The following is a 19489-nucleotide window of genomic DNA, read 5'->3' as shown; positions in this document are numbered from 1 at the left end:
AATGTAATTTTAACAGCCAAATGTCTTTTGGTTGTAATTCTGGATTTAGGCCATCGGGGGCAGCAGACAAGACAAACAGTTTCATTTTCAACACTGCTATACAGTAAATACAGTTCTTAGATATATTTTTATCAAATGCCTATTTTTATATACTTTAAATAATCTCCTAGTTTTAATAATTATATGTTCCATATATGGTCCGTTTAATATAATTTTATTCTATTATTTTATAGTATTTCAAGATTAAGCATGAATATATTCCACTTATAATATCTTAAAATGCATTCAAAAAACATCTATGAAAGATTTAAAAAGATTATAATACCTTAATCATGGACTCAATTACTTTCTCAGTTATCATCTTAATATCACATACATACCTTAAGATCAGCAATCAGATGTAGTTTCATATAATTATATATATATATTGGATTACTATCCCATACAAATATTTCATATCTGTATATCTCTTGCTGAGTGTATAAAACATATGATATTATTTAAAGCACCAATTATATATGTACTTATTAGGTGCCTGAAAAATATAAGAATATGTTATCCATTAAATTTATTACAAACCTGAAATGCATTTCTCAGATCCATGGACATATACATTTTTATACAAGACTGAGGTATACCTTATTGAAAATTAAACCTAAGTTGTACTTTAAAATGAATTTCAGACTTACAATACAACACATGTGTTTCTGCTAGCCAGTACAGATGTGTATCTGTGGTTTAGGGTCAATTAACAGGCCTGTGCTAATTACTATATTCTCAGAATTTCTGTTTGCTTATCTGACTTATGTAGAGAATCTTGTCTCCAACATCCCATGATGTAGCCTGGCTTGGTTAATTATCTATCTTCACTAGTTGAACCAAATGTTTTCCCTTTTGCTCTCTCTTAGATGTCTTGAGCAGCAAGGGGGTCAGTGGTAATCTGATAGGAACTTTAACTTCACACCTTAGGCAGGAAACCTTTGAAAGCAATTCCTTTGTTCTTGAAATCTGTGCTTCAGAACGAGAGGAGGGTTGTTTTACAAACAGTTTCACAAATAAAATGAGTTCTTGGTCTTATCATATATCTATGTGTAGATAAATATACATATATATATATATATATATATATATAATTTAATATCACTCACAGATATCCTGACACAGCATTGCTGCAGAGGTTGAAGGGGTGGGGGGTCAGCCTGTCAGTGCTCATACCACACGCTGCACACTGCATCAAATTGGTCTGCATGGCTGTCGTCCCACAAGGAGCCTCTTCTAAGGATGATGCACAAGAAAGCCCACAAACAGTTTGCTGAAGACAAGCAGACAAAGGACATGGATTACTGGAACCATGTCCTGTGGTCCGATTAGACCAATAAAAACTTATTTGGTTCATATGGTGTCAAGCATGTGTGGCGGCAACCAGGTGAGGAGTACAAAGACAAGTGTTTTTTGCCTACAGTCAAGCATGGTGGTGGGAGTATCACGGTCTGGGCCTGCATTAGTGCTGCCGGCACTAGGGAACTACAGTTCATTGAGGGAACCATGAATGCCAATATGTACTGTGACATACTGAATCAGAGCATGATCCCCTCCCTTCGGAGACTGGGCCGCAGGGTAGTATTCCAACATGATATGTGAATGAAAAGATATAATAAAATATTTACAAAAATGTGAGGGGTGTACTCACTTTTGTGAGATACTGTGTGTGTGTGTGTGTGTGTGTGTTTATATATATATATATATATATATATATATATATATATATATATATAAAGTTCTGTCTGCCCCTCTTTTGCCCTGAAGACGTTTCCCATAGAAAATAGCAGACAGATTTTCATTAACAGACAATGGCATCAATTAATATCAGACAAAAAAAACCAAAAAAACTATTTGTCTGAAACAACATATTTTTGTGCATGTCTAATAAAAATATTTCCTGGTTTAAAAAAAGTAGAGAATTACAATATAGCTCAGATTTTAAATGATGAAACGGGCACTCAACTAAAATATGATCATCAGAGTGTTAATTTAGGATTGCCTACAAAAGATCCAGACTTTATTCAGAGATAATGCTTGGTGGAGAGATTTAGAAAGTGCCAGAGATAATGGTGCCGTGAGTGTTTTTGCTTTTTTAAACAAAAAATAATAAATCTTTCAGTATTTATTGGTCTGCTTGCTTGAATAAGATCAAGGAACTGGTTGCCTATCTTAGTTGTTTGTTAAATAAAGGAGCAGTTAGGTCCTCTTAGAAGGCTAAAAGCAAGTCTTCTTGGACCCCAAACCCAAAAAGAATATCTGTTTAATCCTCCTCTGATCTCTGAGAATTTTAGTTTATTTCTCAATCTCTCAGTCAGAATTAGGAAAAACGTTTTAATTCTAACCTTTTTATTGTTACAAAGACACATATTTCATTTTGTTGTGTATTAAACAAGCATTTGAAGATTTCCCATTTCAAGATGGAGTCTCTTAAGTGTGTTTTGAGGGCTTTGAAGCCAGGTTAATTAATTCATGACGAACATTGAGTCAAAATCTCCATGTGACCCATCTGTTTGGTTAATTTCTAGTTTTTCCTGTTTGCTGTGGAACAATTTAATTTACAGTTTTTGGCTCTTCCGTTCAGGTTTTCTTTTGCTTCAAAGATATTTATCGACATTTGCATAGCAATTCTGAGGAAAAAAAATTCACTGGGAATATGTTACTTCTTACAATATACTTGTAAAAATTTTACTGGCAAAATTGTCAACCTGTCTCACCTCTAGTGTTATACATACTTATTCATCCAAAAGTACTCAACTAATAGGTATGCTTTACAGAGCAACAATTCAAGATAAATTTGAGTGGGATCCAAAATTTAACATTGCAAAGTGCAAAAATTGGCTTTTAGAAGGAAAAATGCAGAGGTAAATTATAGACTCAATGGAATTTTTCATGTAGTAATAAAACAGGAAAATTATTTGGGAATTACTCTTTCAGATGGTTTCAATATTTGTAAATGATGCAGTAGCTAAACAGAAAAAAAAACAGTAGTATGTTATGTTGTATGTGTAGACATAATAGCAGCATAAATGAGAGGTATATATACTCCTTTATATAACCCTAATCAGGCCTCATCTCACATGTAGTGTAAAATATATCTGTAAAATATATATATATCTAGAGTTCATATATCCAGCTGGATATCAATAAATTTGAAATTGTTCAAAGTTGGGCTACAGAAATATAGCAAAATATAGAAAAGTATGTGAAAATATTGTGAGAAACATAGATACAAGCCAGATTAACACCATCAGTAAGTATTTGTATTCCTAAAATGTATTATTCTTTATTTGTAATATTTATTTTTATTCTTATTATTCTATTGTATCATTGTATCTGTAACCCATTGTCCTACTAGAAAGTGTAGTATAATATACAGATGGCTAAATTCTGTTTTCCAGACAAACACATATTTTATTATAACTTTCCTCATAGGCTCATGCATCATATTTAAGGAGACCAGGTAGAACAGGTAACTATGAAGCGCATGCGCAAAACGTGTTAGTTCCTAGTGAGTGTACTTTACATTTCTATGCCTCTTGCCTAATAAACTTTTGGATTTTACTGGCTATTGAGGACTCATTTATCCTTTCTTCAAATCTACAAAAAATTGATCATGGTCTAAAAAAAAAAATGTATATCATAGTGTAGAGCCGAAAGTGCATGATAAAGAAATATTCAAGCATATTGAGAGATTGTCAATAAAGCCCTTACATAAAAGCATTTTTTTTTTTTATTCATAAAAATATCAAGGCAGAAACAAGAGGTCATGATCTTAATTATTTAATGTAACCTCTAGGCAGCATTGTATGGGGATTTTTTTTGTAATGAGTATACTAGATGGGCCTCCAGTTTCTTATAATAATTTGTCAATAAAGTGTATTTTTTCCCTAGTGCTATGGCATTTTGTGGTGCTATACATTAATAATATTAATTGTATTTTGCAGGTACGTTTGCAGTGATAAGCCTTATGATCGGTGGGGTTGCAGTGAGAATAGCGCCGGATGAAATGTTTGATATAGTTGGAACAAATACCACCAACAGCACCGATATGTCCAAGTTTATGGAGAGAGATGCTATGCGGGTGAAGGTAGCTGTGGCACTCACTTTACTGGCTGGGCTCATTCAGGTTCGTCCTCTGTGATGTGCAGATTAAATATTGATCAAAATGTTGTTATCCTTATCTACTGCTCTGTTTTGGGTATACAAAGGTCTGCACTATAATAGAATCTTTAAAATGAGCCTAAAGAGACAACAAACACTTTGGCATTGTAATATAAATTGCTTACTTATGCCATAGTAAAATAACTTTCAATATACTTTTTATTGATAAAAAGTTGACAAAACTAATACACAATGTTATGCAAATTGATAATCAAGACTAATGTCAGCGTTTTAATTTAACTGCCTGCAATAGACACTACTATAAAGAATAATATGATATAAAAATCCATTGTAAGGGGGCGTGTCCGAGCAGCGTACCTGACAGGATGCATTTTCTGCGAGCTCTTCAAGAATCCTCTTTAATCCACCGATTATTGAGCTGAAAGACAGCACATCTCTTTATATCAAACATCAAGCCATAGCTACAAAGCAATCTGTGGCTACATGTCAGCTTCTTGTTGCTGTATCTATGAAATTGGAGCCACAGATAGGAAACATAAGGCCTAAGGCGGCAGCCCACTACTAGGCAGCGACCCCCCCCCCCCCGGACTAGCCGGGTTACCAGTGCTGACAGCTGATACCTGTCTTACTGAGCCTTCTTTCTAACACCAGACAATACGATATTCTACTGTTACACAAGCAGCCTAACGCATCTATATCCTTTAATACCTTTGTCGGCAGAATTTCCCAAGTTGGCGACTGCATGGGAGAACGATCTAGAGCAGCACTTAGAACAACGCTTCGCTAAACTAGAGCTCTTGCTAAATAAACTCTACCAGAGATCTCTGCCCAGAGCCCTAATAGAGAGCTTTAAACCAATACCGGAGCACCTGCCTAGAGCAGAGCCTGAACAGGACTTTTTGAATGGCGATTGGAAGCAACAGCTAGCCTCAGAGAAAGCCCACTGTTCCTCACACGCTTCCACTGATAAATCAGAGGTTCGTAGGTCAGCCAAAGATCCTCAGAATGCCCAACGCGACCATAGCTTCATGAAGCTCACATGGATACACAAACATCTGGAACCCGCAGTTTCACATCATAGCATAACGGTGGAAAATGCCCCTAAAACGATAACACATGGTTTAGAGAGCACAGCGCAACCACCCCTGCTGGGAATCCTCCTTACAGAGAACAGCGGCTACTCAGCCCCACGCTGCAATAGACTGACAGCACTTGGGCTTACCTCCGGGAGCGCACTAGAAGATTCAGCCCTTGGAATTGATCCACAAATTGTTGTACTCAGGCACTCACTGTTTTTTACCTGATTTAGTCACCCAAACAACCTCAAGATTTGAAGCAGGTTAAAGCGAAAACCTTTATCTACATTGACATCGGACATACCTGATCTAACTGGTTGGTTCATATATTGTGCTGGTGTTGATGTTTCTGCTATTGCTGACATTGTTAATATGGATGTATCAGCGCATTATCGAATACTATCACAAACAGATGAAAACTAACTGAGTGAATATGTTTAATGGGGACGAATGTGTAATAGCATAATGTATTTACTAAATTTCTGTATATCTCCACCCACTAACTGTGCCTGCTGTGAACCTCTGTTTATTGTTAATATATCTTACTAAACCTGTTTTTGGAGGACGCTATCTTTCATAGCCACATCAGTCCTGGGACTAATTAATGAAATAAAATCTGTATTCAGAGCCCTCTTAAGTTAAAGACACATGGTCAATAATAATGTATCACTCAATGATCCAATAGTAAACTGTTCATGATGTCATGAGTGTGCAAACTTATACGGGGGGAAAAATTACTCTTATGTTATACATTTTCTTAGAATTACCCTAACACAGCTTCAGGTGTGAGGACGCTTTCTCTAAACCACACTTTGTGCTGTCTGTACAGTAAGCATGGTTCCCTATACACATCACATAGGTTTTGGGATAACAAGTAGCTTGGTATATTTACGCCACAGTTGGTGAACAGAATTTTAGCTCCCTACTCGCGGCCAGTGGCCGAAGCAGCGAGAGGGTATAAAAAATAAATACATATATATTCTGATTATATGAAGCCATCGTATCGCTATGATAATCCCTAAACGCCTGGACACCTGCTGATAAGACTATGAGGCTAACTATACACATACACTGCTTGCACTAAAGCTACCATCACCGGAAGCTTTCCATGGCGCCCTCTCACAATAAGCTATGCAGCATGAACACAAATTACTCTCTAAAAAGACAAAAACTTGTGCAGGACACACTGGTTGAAAGAATGATATGGCGATCGTTAGGCTGTGGCTCCCATTTAACCTTCTTTTTATTAGGCAAGTTTAATAACTGTTTCCCCTTTTACTTTTCCCCTTTTCTTTCTATCCACCTCCTTTCCATATATACCCTATTGTATTATATTGCATTAAAACAATAGACCCAAGAGTGGTCAACATTGTTATAAGTTTGGTTTAAAAATGAGGATAGATTTTCAGGAAATACAAATATGTGCTTAAATGTTGTATGTACCCATATTTACAATGTAATTCCTTGTATACTATCTATTTGTATTGAACAGTTCCTCAATAAAAAAATTAAAAACTAAAAAAAAAAAAAAAAAAAATCCATTATAAAACCTTACTTAGAAGCTGTTTAGCACTGTTGATGAGGTTAGTCTGGAACACCCACTGAAAGGGGCTGAGATCAGAACCTCCCCCCTACCCTGCATCTGAATAGATCCATTACACAAACATAAGCAATGTGAAGTCTGTATACATCAGTATTCATCTAAAACTTTGGGGCTTGGTTAGGAGTCTGAAAATCAGCACAATGTTATTTTAAAATAAGTAAAACTATACATTGTTACAAAAACACCCCCAGATGGGCTATATAAATGGATCATCTACAACACATTTATGCAAAGAAAAATTTAGTGTACAATGTCCCTTTAACATATGAGTGCTAATAAAAGAACAAAAGAACAAGTGAAGAGAGAACAGTGTGTGCTTAAAGGGATATGAAACTTAAAATGTTTCCTTCATGGTTCAGATAGAGCATGTACTATTAAAACAACTTTCCAGTTTACATCTATTAGCTTATTAGCTTTGTTGTTTGGGTATACTTTGTTAAAAAGCATACCTAGATAGACTCAGGAATAGCAATGCACTACTGGGAGCAAGTTGCTGATTGGTGACTGAGCATATATGCCTCTTATGATTGGCTCACCTGATGTGCTCAGCTAGGTCCCAGTAGTCTATTGTCGCTCCTTCAACAAAGGTTATCACGAGATAGAAGATAGTTTGTTAATAGAACTAAATTGGAAAGTTATTTACAATTGTATGTTCTATCTGAATCATGAAAGAAAACATTGGGTTTCATATCCTTTTAATAAGGTTAGGTCATGCTGATAGAATGACCAAAGAGATAGGGTTGGTCTTTACGATATACTTTTATTTATTTTTCCTCCTTTTTCTGTAATATAATTTTGAAAATTGTGGATTTCTCTTGTTAAGTGTATCCAGTCCAGTGTATCCAGTCCACGGAATATATTCTCCTTCCCAACAGGAAGTTGCAAGAGTCCACCCACAGCAAAGCTGCTATATAGCTCCTCCCCTAACTGCCATATTCAGTCATTCTCTTGCAAGCCTCAACATAGATAGGAGAGTCTGTGGTGATTTATACTTAGTTTATTCTTCAATCAAAAGTTTGTTATTTTTAAATGGCACCGGAGTGTGCTGTTTATCTCAGGCAGTATTTGGAAGAAGAATCTGCCTGCGTTTTTCTATGATCTTAGCAGACGTAACTGAGATCCATTTGCTGTTCTCACACATTCTGAGGAGTGAGGTACTTCAGAGGGGGAATGGCGTGCAGGTTTTCCTGCAGATAAGGTATGTGCAGTAAAATATTTTTCTAGGAATGGAATTGACTAAGAAAATACTGCTGATACCGAAGTAATGTAAGTAAAGCCTTAAATGCAGCGATAGCGACTGGTATCAGGCTTATTAATAGAGATACATACTCTTATAAAAATGTGTTTTAAAACGTTTGCTGGCATGTTTAATCGTTTTTTAACGTACATTGGTGATAACACTGTAATGTTGGTATAGCCTTAAATGCAGTAAAAGCGACTGGTATCAGGCTTATTAATAGAGATACATACTCTTGTAAAAATGTGTTTTAAAACGTTTGCTGGCATGTTTAATCGTTTTTTAACATATGTTTGGTGATAAAACTTATTGGGGCCTAAGTTTTTTCCACATGGCTGGCTTAAATTTTGCATAGAAGCAGTTAACTGAAGCTTCCCACTGTTGTAATATGAGTGGGAGGGGCCTAATTTAGCGCTTTTTTGCGCAGTTAAAATTACAAAATGAATTATCCAGATTCCCTCAGCAGTCCCATGAATACTACAGGACATTTCTAAAGGGCTAAAAAGACTTCCAAAATCGTTTATAGGGAAGGTAATCCACAGCTCTGCTGTGGCAGTTTTGTTGTGTCTGTTTTTAAAAACGTCTATGTCGTTTTTTTTTATCTGTTTTTTGCATTAAGGGGTTAATCATCCAATTGCAAGTGGGTGCAATGCTCTGTTACCTTATTACATGTACTGTAAAAATTTCGTTTGTTTTACTGCCTTTTTTTCACTGTTTTTCAAATTTTGACAAAATTTGTTTCTCTTAAAGGCACAGTAACGTTTTATATATTTGCTTGTTAACTTGATTTAAAGTGTTTTCCAAGCTTATTAGTCTCATTATTAGTCTGTTCTAACATGTCTGACATAGAGGAAGCTCTGTGTTCATTATGTTTTAAAGCCATGGTGGAACCCCATCTTAGAATGTGTACCAGATGTACTGATTTCATGTTAAACAATAAAGATCATTTTTTGTCTTTAAAAACATTATCACCAGAGGATTCTGTCGTGGGGGTAGTTATGCCGACTAACTCTCCCCACGTGTCAGACCTTTTGACTCCCGCTTTAGGGACTCGCGCTCAAATGGCGCCAAGTACATCAAGGGCACCCATAGCGTTTATTTTACCAGGGGATTCTGTCGAGGGGAAAGTTATGCCGATTAACTCTCCCCACGTGTCAGACCCTTCGACTCCCGCTTCAGGGACTCACGCTCAAATGGCGCCAAGTACATCAAGGGCGTCCATAGCGTTTATTTACAAGACATGGCAAAGGTGGTGAATAATACTCTGGCAGCAGTATTAGTCAGACTACCTGAAATTAAAGGAAAGCAGATGGCTCTGGGGGTAGATACAGAGCATACAGACGCTTTAAGAACCATGTATGATACTACCTCACAATATGCTTAGTCTGTGGGTGATTTTTTTGACTCAGGGAAGATGATTTAACCTGATTCTGATATTTTTACATTTAAAATTTATGCTTGAGAACCTCCACTTGTTGCTCAGGGAGGCTTTGGCTGCTCTGAATGAATGTGTACACTGGATAAATAATATGCAGTGCCGGTGTGTACTGATGTTTTTCCAATACCTAAAGAGGTTTACTAAAAAATTTTTTTAATAAGGAATGGGATAGACCAGGTGTGCCGTTCTCTTCCCCTCCTATTTTTTAGAAGAATGTTTTCTAATAGTTACCACCACATGGGACTTATGGCAGACAGTTCCTAAGGTGGAGAGAAGAGTTTCTACTCTAGCTAAGCGTACCACTACCTCTGGCGAGGACAGTTGTGCTTTTTAGATCCAATGGATAAAAAATGTTTATTCAACAGGGTTTTATCCTGCAGCCCCTGGCATACATTGCTTCTGTCACTGCTGCTGCGGCGTTCTGGGTTGAGTCTCTTGATGAGGCTTTACAGTTAGCAACTCCATTGGATGAATATATTTGACAAGCTTATGCTAGCCAATTCCTTTGTTTTCTGATGCCTTTGTTCATTTGACTAGACTGACGGTTAAGAATTCTGTTTTTTACTATACTGGCGCGCAGAGCGCTATGGCTTATATCATGGTCAGCTGTCGTGACTTTAATAAATAAGCTACTTAACTTCCCTTCAAGGGGCAGACCCTATTCGGGCCTGGTTTGAAGAAGATTGTTGCTTATATCACTGGAGGAAAAGGTCATGCCCTTCCTCAGGATAGGAATCAAGGGCCAAAAAAGGGTCTAATTTTCATGCCTTTTAAAACTTCAGGGCAGGTGTGGCATCCACTTCCTCTAAGGCAAAACAAGAGGGAATATTTGCTCAGTCCAAGGCGGTCTGGAGACAATTGGACCTGGAACAAAGATAAGCAGGCCAAGGAGCCTGCTGCTGCCTCTAAGGCAGCATGAAGGAACGGACCCCTATCCGGTAACGGATCCTATAGGGGGCAGACTTTCATTCTTCGCCCGGGCGTGGGCAAGAGATGCCCAGGATCCCTAGGCATTGGAATTTATATCCCAGAGATATCTTCTGGATTTCAAAGATTCCCCCCCAAAAAAAGGGGAGATTTCGCCTTTCACAATTATCTGCAAACCAGATAAAAAAGGAGGCATTCTTACATTGTGTACGAGATCCATCCAGTTCCAAGAGAGGAACAGGGACAGAGTTTTTACTCAAATCTGTTTGTGGTTCCCAAGGTGAGGGAACCTTCAGACCTATTTTGGATCTAAAGATCTTAAACAAATTCCTCAAAATTCCGTCATTTAAGATGGAAACTATTCGTACCATCTTAACTATGATCCAGGAGAGTCAATAGAGGACTACAATGGATTTGAAGGATGCTTATCCTCACATTGTGATGCATAAAGATCACCTTCGTTTTTCAGGTTTGCCTTTCTAGACAGGCATTACCAGTTTGTAGCTCTTTCCTTTGGGATATCTACAGCCCCAAGAATCTTTATGGAGGTTCTGGGGTCGCTTTGGCGGTCCTTAGGCCGCGGGGCATAGAAGTGGCCCCTTAGTTAGATGACATCCTGATACAGGCGTCAAACATCCAAATTGCCAAGTCTCATACGGACGTAGTACTGGCATTTCTGAGATCACATGGGTGGAAAGTGAACAAGGAAAGAGTTCTCTATCCCCAATCTCAAGGGTTTCCCTCCTAGGGACTCTGATAGATTCTGTAGAAATGAAAATTTACCTGACGGAGTCCAGGTTGTCAAAGTTTCTAAATTTCTGCCATGTTTTTCATCCCATCCGCGCCCTTCGGTGGCTCAGTACATGAATGAAATCGGCTTAATAGGTAGCGGCAAGGGACATAGTACCGTTTGCACGTCTACATTTCAGACCGCTGCAACTATGCATGCTCAGTCAGAGGAACGGGGATTACACAGATTTGTCCCCCTGTTAAACCTGGACCAATAGACCAGAGATTCTCTTCTCTGGTGACTATGTCGGGTCCATCTGTCCAAGGGTATGACCTTCCGCAGGTCAGATGGGACACTTGTTACAATGGATGCCAGCCTTTTAGGTTGGGATGCAGTCTGGAACTCCCTGAAGGCTCAGGGATAGTGGACTTAGCAGGAGACCCTCCTTCTAATAAATATTCTGGGAGTGATATTCCATGCTCTTCAGACTTGGCCTCAGTTAGCAACTCTGAGGTACATCATACTCAGTCGGACAATATACACGACTGTGGCTTACATCAGCCATCAAGGGGGAACAGAAGTTCCCTAGTGATGTTAGAAGTCTTACAATAATTCACTGGACAGAGACTCCCTCTTGTCTATCAGCTATCCATATCCCAGGTGTTGAGAACTGGGAGGTGGATTTTCTAAGTCGTCAGACTTTTCTTCCGGGGGAGTGGGATTTCCTCCGGAGGTCAAGACCAAGCAGGAGAGGGCTTTGGTGTTTTTGACAGCGCCTGCGTAGCCACGCAGGACCTGGTATGCAGATCTGGTGGACATGTCATCCTTTCCATCACGGTCTCTGCTTCTGAGACAGGTCCCTCTACCTCAGGGTCCTTTCAACCATCTAAATAGAATCAATCTGAGATGGACTGCCTGGAGACTGAACGCTTGATGTTATCAAAGCATGGCTTCTCCGAGTCAGTCATTGATACCTTAATACAGACATGAAAGCCTGTCTCTAGGAAAATTGAACATAGATATTGTGTAAATATCTGATTGTTATGAATCCAAGGGTTACTCATGGAGTAAAGCCTGGATTCCCAGGATATTATCTTTTCTCCAAGATGTTTTTGAGAAAAGGGTTGTCAGCTAATTCCTTGACAGGGACAGATTTTTACTCTGTCTATTTTTTTGCACCAGCGTCTGGCAGGTATTCTAGACGTTCAGGCATTTGGTCAGGCTTTGGTTAGATCCAAGCCTGTGTTTAAAACTGTTGCTCCACCATGGAGCTTAAACCTGGTTCTTAAGGCTCTTCAAAAAGTTCCGTTTGAACCTTTTTTGTTCCATAGATATCAATCTTTATCTTGGAAAGTTCCTTTTGGGTAGCTATTTCCTCGACTCGTAGAGTCTCCAAGTTATCTGTGTTACAATGTGATTCTCCTTATCTGGTCCTTCGTACGGATAAGGTAGTCCTGCGTACCAACCTGGGTTTTTTCCTAAGGTGGTATCTAACAAGAACATCACTCAAGAGATAGTTGTTCCATGCTTGTATCCTAATCCTTCCTCAAAGAAGGAACGTCTATTACACAATATTGGACGTGGTTTGTGCTTTAAAGTTTTACTTACAATTTACTACAGTTTTCATCAAACGTTCACCTTGTTTGTTGTCTATTCTGGACAGAGGAGAGGTCAAAAGACTTCAGCAGCCTCTCTGTCTTTTTGGTTAAAAAGCTTAATTCATTTAGCTTATGAGACTGCTGGACAGCAGCCTCCTGAAGGGATTGCAGCTCATTCTACTAGAGCTGTGGTTTTCACTTGGGCCTTTTTTTAAATGTGGCTTCTGTTGAACAGATTTACAAGACGGAGTCTTGGTCTGCGCTTCATACTTTTTCAAATTTAACAAATTTGATACCTTGCTTCTTCGGAGGCTATTTTTGGGAGAAAGGTTTTTTTTTTTTTTACAGGCAGTGGTAACTTCCGTTTAAGTACCTGCCTTGTCCCTCCCATCATCCGTGTACTTTAGCTTTGGTATTGGTATTCCATAAGTAATGGATGATCCGTGGACTGGATACACTTAACAAGAGAAAACATAATTTATGCTTACCTGATAAATTTATTTCTCTTGTAGTGTATCCAGTCCACGGCCCGCCCTGTCACTTTAAGGCAGGTAATTTTTTCATTTGAACTACAGTCACCACTGCACCCTATGGTTTTTCCTTTCTCTGCATGTTTTCGGTCGAATGACTGAATATGGCAGTTAGGGGAGGAGCTATATAGCAACTTTGCTGTGGGTGGACTCTTGCAACTTCCTGTTGGGAAGGAGAATATATTCCATAAGTAATGGATGATCCGTGGACTGGATACACTACAAGAGAAATAAATTTATCAGGTAAGCATAAATTATGTTTTTTCAGTCCTGAAAACTGAAAGATCTCATGGCAGGCTTTCCAATCTTGCCACAAATCTCTAACGCCTAGATTTAGGGGCTACTAACGCTGGTTTTGGGCTACCGCTGGTATTTAGAGTCGTGTAGGTAAGGGTCTAACGCTCACTTTCCAGCCGCGACTTTTCCATACCGCAGATCCCCTTACGTCAATTGTGTATCCTATCTTTTCAATGGGATCTTTCTAACGCCGGTGTTTAGAGTTTTGGCTGGAGTGAGAGTTAGAACTCTAACGACAAAACTCCAGCCGCAGAAAAAAGTCAGGAGTTAAGAGCTTTTTGGGCTAACGCCGGTTCATAAAGCTCTTAACTACTGTGCTCTAAAGCAGGGGTGAGCAACCTTGGGCCCCCAGATGTTTTGGAACTACATTTCCCATGATGCTGAGACACTCTTTTAGGCTGTCTGAGCATCATGGGAAATGTAGTTTCAAAACATCTGGGGGCCCAAGGTTGCTGACCCCTGCTCTAAAGTACACTAACACCCATAAACTACCTATGTACCCCTATACCGAGGCCCCCCACATTGCCGCCACTCTATTACATTTTTTTAACCCCTAATCTGCCGACCGCACACCGCCGCAACCTACATTATCCCTATGTACCCCTAATCTGCTGCCCCTAACACCGCCGACCCCTATATTATATTTATTAACCCCTAATTTGACGCCCCCAACGTCGCCGCCACCTACCTACAATTATTAACCCCTAATCTGCCGACCGGACCTCACCGCTACTATAATAAAGTTATTAACCCCTAATCCGCCTTACTCCCGCCTCAATAACCCTATAATAAATATTATTAACCCCTAATCTGCCCTCCCTAACATCGCCGACACCTAACTTCAAGTATTAACCCCTAATCTGCCGAACCGGACCTCACCGCTACTCTAATAAATTTATTAACCCCTAAAGCTAAGTCTAACCCCAACACTAACACCCCCCTAAATTAAATATAATTTTTATCTAACTAAATAAATTATTTCTTATTAAATAAATTATTCCTATTTAAAGCTAAATACTTACCTGTAAAATAAACCCTAATATAGCTACAATATAAATAATTATTATATTGTAGCTATTTTAGGATTTATATTTATTTTACAGGCAACTTTGTATTTATTTTAACCAGGTACAATAGCTATTAAATAGTTAATAACTATTTAATAGCTACCTAGTTAAAATAATTACAAAATTACCTGTAAAATAAATCCTAACCTAAGTTACAATTAAACCTAACACTACACTATCAATAAATTAATTAAATAAAATACCTACAATTATCTACAATTAAACCTAACACTACACTATCAATAAATTAATTACATAAAATACCTACAAATAAATACAATTAAATAAACTAACTAAAGTACAAAAAATAAAACAAGAACTAAGTTACAAAAAAATAAAAAAATAATTTACAAACATTAGAAAAATATTACAACAATTTTCAGCTAATTACACCTACTCTAAGCCCCCTAATAAAATAACAAAGCCCCCCAAAATAAAAAAATGCCCTACCCTATTCTAAAATAAAAATAGAAAAGCTCTTTTACCTTACCAGCCCTGTAAAGGGCCTTTTGCGGGGCATGCCCCAAAGAATTCTGCTCTTTTGCCTGTAAAAAAAAAACATACAATACCCCCCCCAACATTACAACCCACCACCCACATACCCCTAATCTAACCCAAACCCCCCTTAAATAAACCTAACACTAAGCCCCTGAAGATCATCCTACCTTATCTTCACCACGCCGGGTATCACCGATCAGTCCAGAGGAGGCTCCGAAATCTTCATCCAAGCCCAAGCGGGGGCTGAAGACATCCATCATCCAGCTGAAGAGGTCCATCATCGGGCTGAAGTCTTGATCCAAGCCCAAGCGGGGGCTGAAGACATCCATCATCTGGCTGAAGAGGTCCATCGCCGGGCTGAAGTCTTGATCCAAGCGGGCGCTGAAGAGGTCCATCATCGGGCTGAAGTCTTCTATCAAGCGGCATCTTCAATCTTCTTTCTTCCGGATCCATCTTCATCCCGCCGATGCGGAACATCCATCCTGGCCGATGACTTCCCGACGAATGACGGTTCCTTTAAATGACGTCATCCAAGATGGTGTCCCTCGAATTCCGATTGGCTGATAGGATTCTATCAGCCAATCGGAATTAAGGTAGGAAAATTCTGATTGGCTGATGGAATCAGCCAATCAGATTCAAGTTCAATCCGATTGGCTTGAATCTGATTTTCGGAGCCTCCTCTGGACTGATCGGTGATACCCGGCGTGGTGAAGATAAGGTAGGATGATCTTCAGGGGCTTAGTGTTAGGTTTATTTAAGGGGGGTTTGGGTTAGATTAGGGGTATGTGGGTGGTGGGTTGTAATGTTGGGGGGGGGGGGTATTGTATGTTTTTTTTTTACAGGCAAAAGAGCAGAATTCTTTGGGGCATGCCCCGCAAAAGGCCCTTTTAAGGGCTGGTAAGGTAAAAGAGCTTTTCTATTTTTATTTTAGAATAGGGTAGGGCATTTTTTTTTATTTTGGGGGGCTTTGTTATTTTATAAGGGGGCTTAGAGTAGGTGTAATTAGCTTAAAATTGTTGTAATATTTTTCTAATGTTTGTAAATTATTTTTTTATTTTTTGTAACGTAGTTCTTTTTTTATTTTTTGTACTTTAGTTAGTTTATTTAATTGTATTTATTTGTAGGTATTTTATGTAATTAATTTATTGATGGTGTAGTGTTAGGTTTAATTGTAGATAATTGTAGGTAGTTTATTTAATTAATTTATTGATAGTGTAGTAACTTAGGTTAGGATTTATTTTACAGGTAATTTTGTACTTATTTTAACTAGGTAGCTATTAAATAGTTATTAACTATTTAATAGCTATTGTAACTGGTTAAAATAAATTCAGAGTTGCCTGTAAAATAAATATAAATCGGCGGTGTTAGGGGCAGCAGATTAGGGGTACATAGGTATAATGTAGGTTGCGGCGGTGTACGGAGCGGCAGATTAGGGGTTAATAATAATATGCAGGGGTCAGCGATAGCGGGGGCGGCAGATTAGGGGTTAATAAGTGTAAGGTTAGGGGTGTTTAGACTCGGGGTACATGTTAGGGTGTTAGGTGCAGACATAGGAAATGTTTCCCCATAGGAAACAATGGGGCTGCGTTAGGAGCTGAACGCTGCTTTTTTGCAGGTGTTAGATTTTTTTCAGCTCAAACTGCCCCATTGTTTCCTATGAGGGAATCGTGCACGAGCACGTTTTTTGAGCTGGCCGCGTCCGTAAGCACCGCTGGTATTGAGAGTTGCAGTGGCGGTAAATATGCCTCTACGCTCCCTTTTTGGAGCCTAACGCAGCCATTCTGTGAACTCTAAATACCAGCGGTATTTAAAAGGTGCAGGGGGGAAAAAAGAACGCGTAGCTAACGCACCCCTTCTAACGCAAAACTCTAAATCTAGCCGTAAGCTTGTAGTTTTTTATCTCATCTTTTCTGATGAAGCTAAACTGGAGATATTTTTTTTTTTTTAAATACTTTTTATTAAGGTTCACCAAGCAGTACAGAAAATAACAGAACATCCTTCAATGTGTAACACTGATACATAAATTCACAAATGCATACAATGCCCCCCCCCCCCCCCGCTGCAAACAACAACAATAGTCACATTGGATGGTAATCGCATCATACAGTACAACATAGCACGCCTTCTGGCTGAAAATGAGGGCCACTTTTGGACCCTTCACGTTCCCAAAACTTATGGAAGGCCAATGATAAATAGGGGACCGCTTTCGGGTCCCATCTAAAAGGTAAAACCTAGTTTTATTTTTTATATAGGAGGAAGGCCTGATAGGCCACTCATAGGCCATATACTTAACACAATAGTAACAGCTGTAACTAACGAGCCGACTTATGGGTGCCAGATAATGCTAAGGCAGTGCATGCTAAGGCACTGTGGCTGAGCTCTGTAGCAACCCAAGGGTTGCAGGTTCGATCCCTGGTGAGGTCCACTCAGCCTTTCATCCTTCCGAGGTCGATAAAATGAGCAGCGCCTTGAGACCCTTACGGGTGATTAGCTGCGCTTTACAAGTACCCAATACAAACATAAATACATACAGATAATGGCTGATAGAAATTTATAAAGTAGTCAATGAATATAAATTTGTACTATAAAAATACAAAGGGTTCTGGGCAGTGATTTTACTTAGAGAGACTTAAAATATATAGTTGGCATATACAATACATTAATATCAAAGTGCAGCTGTTATGTATAAATAGGCTATTAGCGCTGCGTAATCTGTTGGCGCTCTACAAATAACCGATAATAATAACACCTGCCTTAGGTTTACAAAGAGAAAAGTGTAATGAATGGCAGGGTCCATTAGCTTCGAGGTAAAGAAGATTTAGTGCTTAGGATAGGGCTGCTTAGAGGATTTTAGTTACCCCTAACCGCAATATTTCTAGGTATGGGAGGGGAGTACCTAGCAGGGGAATAGCTCATTGCTGCAGTAAATGCCATGCTCTTTGAAAACACTCTTGACCTAAAACAACTAAATAACAATATAAATCTCAATATTACCACCAATGAATATGTATAAGTGTGTGTTACCAATAGGGTTCTACCATAAAAATCGTGTGTTCTGCTACAAGTCCCCTACACAACTAGGCACTTTCACCTTATTTCACTGATTTCCTCAGCATATATAGCAGGTCACTATCGCCACATAGTAAGAAGCCAACCTAGCGTTTGTCTGATACTACTTTTACAAATCTCACTACCTAGGCGCAGGCCTACCCGATCCAACCTGACACGGATAAGAACTGGTCTCTAGAGTATTAACTATTAAGCCCATTAAACCATGTATAGGAGGTCATAACTCGAGGAGACGCATCATGTATATGAGCACTTACTGTTTTTTATATATATATATATAGGTATCGCTAAACTCAAGAAAAGCAGGGTCCCTCTTAGGCCCAAAATTTACTATACAAATATTTCTGGACTATGCTTATAAAGTCAAAATAGGAGTATATTACAATTTCCTAGGTAACACACTCGAAGGACTTCTAAGTAATCGACTTCATTTTATAGTGTTAGCTCATAACTAGGGCATTGTTCTAGTGCTAGAAGTAAAATGGAATGGTATGCAAGTAAGCACAGAGCCGCACATAAACAAATGTACTATCCTATATTATAACTATATAACCTACAATAATATATTCGGGAGGATAATGCAGGGTAAAATGGTGAACAGAAAAAAAAAATGCAATCAATCCTGCAAAAGCAATGATTATACAATACAAGGAATGGCAATGACTTGTCTTTCCGTTAAATTGTTAGCCCAGTAATGACGTGTGGGTTATGTCCTGTATCACACAGCCTAAACACAGCTGCACATCTGTCAGGATTTGATGTCAGATCGCAAGATCATCATTTATGTAAATGATAGTAATACAGGGATCCCCTAAGGAATTTAAGCAGTTTAAACATTGTTTACCAAGCTCCAGTCCGGATGTCAGCTTCACAGAGAGCACTGGAGCATGGAAATCATTTACCCAACACCAGTCCGGATGTTAGTCTCAAAAAGGTTACAGGAACCTAAACAGCTATCTGATCGTTCAGGGAGGAAACAGCCATGAACATAAATCTCTGAAACAAGCATGTGTCTCTGTAGTGCAAGATGCAGGCTAGCGTTAGCAATAGACATTCCCCTCTCCCTCCCATTCAATAAAAGGAACAGGCAAATGTCTGTCTAGCAGGAGATCAAAGTCTGTGTACACCATCTCTCTGTCCTGGGAATATCTCGGATGTAGAAAGGCTTTGATCCGCTGAACACAGTTTCTGCGGTCACTCAATATGCTCTCCCTATCTGAGGCATCATCTTGAGTAAATAAAAACTGCTGTTCCT

The 19489-nt window shown here is 38.8% G+C and overlaps 1 protein-coding gene across 1 annotated transcript in view; it reads left to right on the top strand.

The window, feature by feature from the left end:
• SLC26A5 (solute carrier family 26 member 5) overlaps positions 1–19489 on the top strand; it is a 328189-nt gene that overhangs the window by 153532 nt on the left and 155168 nt on the right. Inside the window, exon 5 of the mRNA XM_053716543.1 lies at positions 3987–4168. Coding sequence (XP_053572518.1) covers positions 3987–4168 — 182 coding nt within the window. The remainder of the gene's footprint in view (positions 1–3986; positions 4169–19489) is intronic.

This window comes from Bombina bombina, chromosome 6 (genome assembly GCF_027579735.1).
Source record: "Bombina bombina isolate aBomBom1 chromosome 6, aBomBom1.pri, whole genome shotgun sequence".
In the NCBI taxonomy this organism is placed as follows: Eukaryota; Metazoa; Chordata; class Amphibia; order Anura; family Bombinatoridae; genus Bombina; species Bombina bombina.
This window is presented reverse-complemented; position numbering and strand designations above follow the sequence as displayed.